The sequence below is a fragment of the Berghia stephanieae genome, chromosome 11, assembly GCF_034508935.2.
Source record: "Berghia stephanieae isolate SIO BIC M18660-M18661 chromosome 11, UCSD_Bste_1.3, whole genome shotgun sequence".
Taxonomy (NCBI): domain Eukaryota; kingdom Metazoa; phylum Mollusca; class Gastropoda; order Nudibranchia; family Aeolidiidae; genus Berghia; species Berghia stephanieae.
The window spans coordinates 42543892-42548368 of NC_088370.1; the positions used below are offsets into that span (position 1 = coordinate 42543892).

The following is a 4477-nucleotide window of genomic DNA, read 5'->3' on the forward strand; positions in this document are numbered from 1 at the left end:
TTTTATTTGGGAGAGTGAATAAAATATGTTTAAGAGACATCAAGTTAAACTTCACAATTCTAGTTATTTTAACTTAGGGAATCTTGTTCACCCTAAATATCTTCTGCTAAAGATTGCAAGATTAAGTCTAAAGATGACGACGCCATCACGCCATAGCACAAGGGGCATTCAAATATTAAAAAGATAGCAAAGTAAAGCATTTATATATAACGCAATATCCACTATCCCCTAACGAGCCCAAAGCGCTTTACAATGGGTCCCAAGCCAAAAGTAACACTTAATATATACGACGAGACATGATATGATGTCTGCTAGACGAGATTACAATTGTTATCTTTTTTCTTCTTCTTCTTCTTCTTCTTCTTCTTCTTCTTCTTCTTCTTCTTCTTCTTCTTCTTCTTCTTCTTCTTCATATTAAGCTAACTCCAATAAAAGCAATCATCAAAAGCCATCAAAGCTCCTTATGTCAGAATGTTGGAGTTTATTGGATGCTAGTGATATATTATGGAAATTAAAAAGTGTCATCGATATTGTTTACCTCAGGCAGTCCAAACGTTTCAGGGTCAGTGATTATTACAACATCGCATTTCAAATACACACATGAATAAATGAATATGGTATATTTTGCGTAGTTCTACTGATTGACCCTGCACAATGCGAGTCCCCATTTTATTTTATAACGTCAACAGACTATAATATGCAGCAATTCCTCCATTCCCAAAAAGTAATATCGGTCGTCTATTAGGTATTCTTTTTTTGTACTAACCATTTAATTAATATCAACCACTGTCTTAGGACGGGGTGATTTAGATACTAAAAATGAGTAAATAGTGAGAAATTGTGAGTGTTAAGGAAATATATGTATTTCCTTTGGGAAGTTTGATAGGATCTAAAACTAAAAAAAACAGGAATTTCATCTTTCTGGAGTGTTTAACTTTAGAAGTACCTTTTAGTGATAGCCTCTTACCGACTTCCTCTCTGTCCCTTCTGAGGCGATGACTCACAAATGGTTTGGTTACCAATGTGGATGTTGTTTTAACATTAATATATATATATATAAAACAACGAACCCTTACATATTCGATGATGAGAAATATGAAGAAGTGCCAGATGGAATAACAGAGAATCATATTATCACTGTATATATATATATATATATATATATATATATATATATATATATATATATATTAGGTTGGCACAAAAAAAACCCGCATAAAACCGAACAAACGCGCCCTTGTGAATTTATTTATTTCTATTATAGGAAGTTATAAAATGTTGTTTTCAAATGTTTAATATCATTACAACTATTCTTTATTGATTGAATTGAAAAATATCAAAAAATTGAATGAGCGCTTTTTGAAGAATTAAATATCTTGTAACACCACCCAAAAATATCGATATTAGCGAAAAGGTTACGCAAATTATTGTGGCTTTACTCTTCGTAATTCTTAAAAACACTTGTTGCTATGCCTGAGAAATTCTATGCACATCCAGTTACATATCTGTTAATATGTGAGTGTGCTACAAAGATTTCTTACGTGATGAATCGAGTTATGATGAATAGAATGTTCAGAGTGGCATAATTGATGTTTGCTAAAATGGCAAAAATTCTTAAAATCATCGCCATGGGCATAATGCCTCTGAAGGACTAGTTTATTTTGTTTGTTTGTTTTTGTTTTTCGTTTGTTTGTTTTGTTTTGTTTTTGTTTTGTTTTTGTTTTTGTTTTTTTTTTGTTTTTTTTTTTGTTTTGTTGCATTACTTTTCTTATGATATTCGTTGCTACTAATAACGAAGTACTCAATTATATCTTGGTCAAATGACGTCGATGGAAGAGTTAGTTTCAATCCGTGACTCCCATTCAATCGTGGATCACAGTCAACAGTGATTGAATTTGAAACAAAACTAGACACAAACACTCTGATTCGTTGGATTCACTCTGGATTTAACCAAGCATATGCCCATACGTATATACAATCAGCATATACAGCTTGCCCGGTCAAAGGAAAAAAAGTATATAAGCTTACGCCATACGAATGATAAGCATTGTGTTGAGATTCATTCAGTAGTGATGGATAAAAAATAATAATATTTCGTATTCACTATGGCAACCAGGGTGTTAAAATTAACATTTATTCTTCTGGGATTCTTAGCTTTGTCTGTGAATTTTCGTAGTGCTTGGTCTCAAGAAACGAATGTGGAGAAGTATTCCCCTACAATTGACAGTGACCGGATATTTGAAAACTTGGCAGGAGACGATTTTGATGACTATGTAATCGAAGATGCAAACGAAATTAATTCTGAAGGATTTACTCCAAGCTCTGGGTTGGCAAAAGTGAATACCGATTCCTTCCCTGGAGGAGAAATGATCAACCAAAATTTAGGAACTTCAGATACAACTCTTCCGTTGATGTCGAGAAACTTGAAGCCGTTTTATCTCTGACATCCAACGCCGTGTACTGGCTAAGATCATATCTCAAAGATTCTTATGATGAAATTCCAAATCCATCACAGTGTGTAAACTACACGGCTAGATCAGTTGACTGCGCTCTCACAAAGAGGAAGTGGACAGTTCCTTTCATTGATGCAGCAGGAAAGCCCGGCCCGTCAGTATCCCTCGGAAGGTTGACTTTTGTGGGAAATTTGGAACAATATGAAGGCGCTTCAGCTCCTCCACAGCGAGTTAATTCACGTAATCGAAAACCCAAGAATAACTCTGGATTCAGAGGGCAATACTGTGTCTTCACGTTTTCGTTAGTCTACAATCCTCAAGCTCTACTAACGATTGGAGTGTGTGCTCCAGATTCGTGTTCTACTTCGGAACTGACCACACGTTCTTCTCTAATTCTTTAAAAATACGGGGAAAAGAGCAATATGACTTTAATGTCTGTGGAATGCAGAGATAATAAAACTAAAGTTACGACATTTACAATTTTAGCCATTATTCTTATATCAATTGTTGGAAGCTTGGTGATTCTAGGAACTGCATATGACCTAATTTATTTACAAAACTTGAATGATCCATCACAAAACGGGTTCGGTAATCTAAATAACAGTTCTAATTCCCACAAATCTTCTACATTAGATAGCAATACAAAATCTAAAAATTACAACACAATCACACCATCGCAAAACTCAGTGGAAAATGTACATGATATTACGCTCATACATACGAACATCCTGATTGCTTTTTCTGCTTACAGCAACGGATAGAGGTTACTTTCCACATCAAAAGGTCATGGCTCATTTGCATCTCTAAACGGAATCCGCTATTTGAGCATGGCTTGGGTCATTCTAGGCCATGTCTATATTATGTCTGCAATACCTTATTCAAAGAATACAGCGATTGTTGTCCCAAAGTTTCTGGACAGGTTGAGCTTTGACTTCGGAGTGAATGCATTTTTTGCTGTAGATACATTCTTTGCTGTAAGTGGACTTTTGAATTCATATTTGGTTCTTAAGCAATTGGAAAGCAAAAGTAGCTGGAAAGTAAATTGGGTTAAATACTTCTTTCATCGATTTTGGAGGTTGACCCCGCCATATTTGGCTGTTCTTATAATCTCACAGGGAATTGTTCAGTACTTTGTGATTATGCGGGCTAACAGGCAATCATTTGACCATGATGATTGTGAGGATAAATGGTGGCAAAATCTGCTAGACATAAAGAATATGTATCGTATTTCCGACACTTGTATGTTGCATTCTTGGTATATGGCTAGTGATATGCAATTTTATGTCTTAGGACCTTTGATGATAATACCTCTCTTTGTCAGTCCTTTTGTTGGTCTCATGTGTTGTAGTGCGTTTCTTCTTGGATCTTGGATAATTACAGGTGTGCTATCATCTACGAATGACTGGGTTAATCTCCTTATTGCAAAAGACATCACAAACAAAGACTTGGATAATTATTTGAATGATTACTATACAAAACCCTGGAATCGAATTGGTCCGTACGTCATTGGTATTTTAGCTGGGTTTCTTCTAAGTAAAATCAGACATAATTCTCTGAAACTAAGAAGATGGATAGTCGTTCTTGGCTGGGTATTATCGACACTGACAGGTTTAGCTATTATATATGGTGTATATGGCGACTCATCTGGTAAACGAAAAAGCAGCACTGAGATACGAGCTCTTTACAATTCTGTAGCACGAAGTGTTTGGGGTGTAGTTATCTGCTGGATCGTGATTGCTTGTGACTGTGGCTATGGAGAACCAGTCAACGCTTTCCTGTCATGGAAACCATTTACAGTCTTGAGCCGTTTAACCTATCTTACCTATTTAGTTCACCCGTACATTATATGGATATTCTTACAGAACATTGGCCAGACTTTTTATATGAACGACACAACAATGATTGTTAACTTTGTGGGTCTTCTGGTTTTATCAAACATTGTGGCTTTTGTCTTTATACTCCTCTTCGAAAGTCCTTTTCTAAGACTAGAAAAAGTATTTTCTAGAAAGAACGAAGACAAATAA

At 35.4% G+C, this 4477-nt stretch overlaps 1 protein-coding gene across 1 annotated transcript; it reads left to right on the top strand.

Annotated features, from left to right (window-relative positions):
* The first annotated feature begins 3280 nt into the window (after window positions 1-3280).
* LOC144956438 (nose resistant to fluoxetine protein 6-like) lies at window positions 3281-4477 on the top strand. Its single transcript, XM_078886938.1, has one exon. The coding sequence runs from the start codon at window positions 3281-3283 to the stop codon at window positions 4475-4477; it is 1197 nt and encodes a 398-aa protein (XP_078743064.1).

Excerpts from the sequence above, each read along its gene's own strand:
- LOC144956438 (XM_078886938.1), top strand. The coding sequence starts at position 3,281 with ATGGCTTGGGTCATTCTAGGCCATGTCTATATTATGTCTGCAATACCT.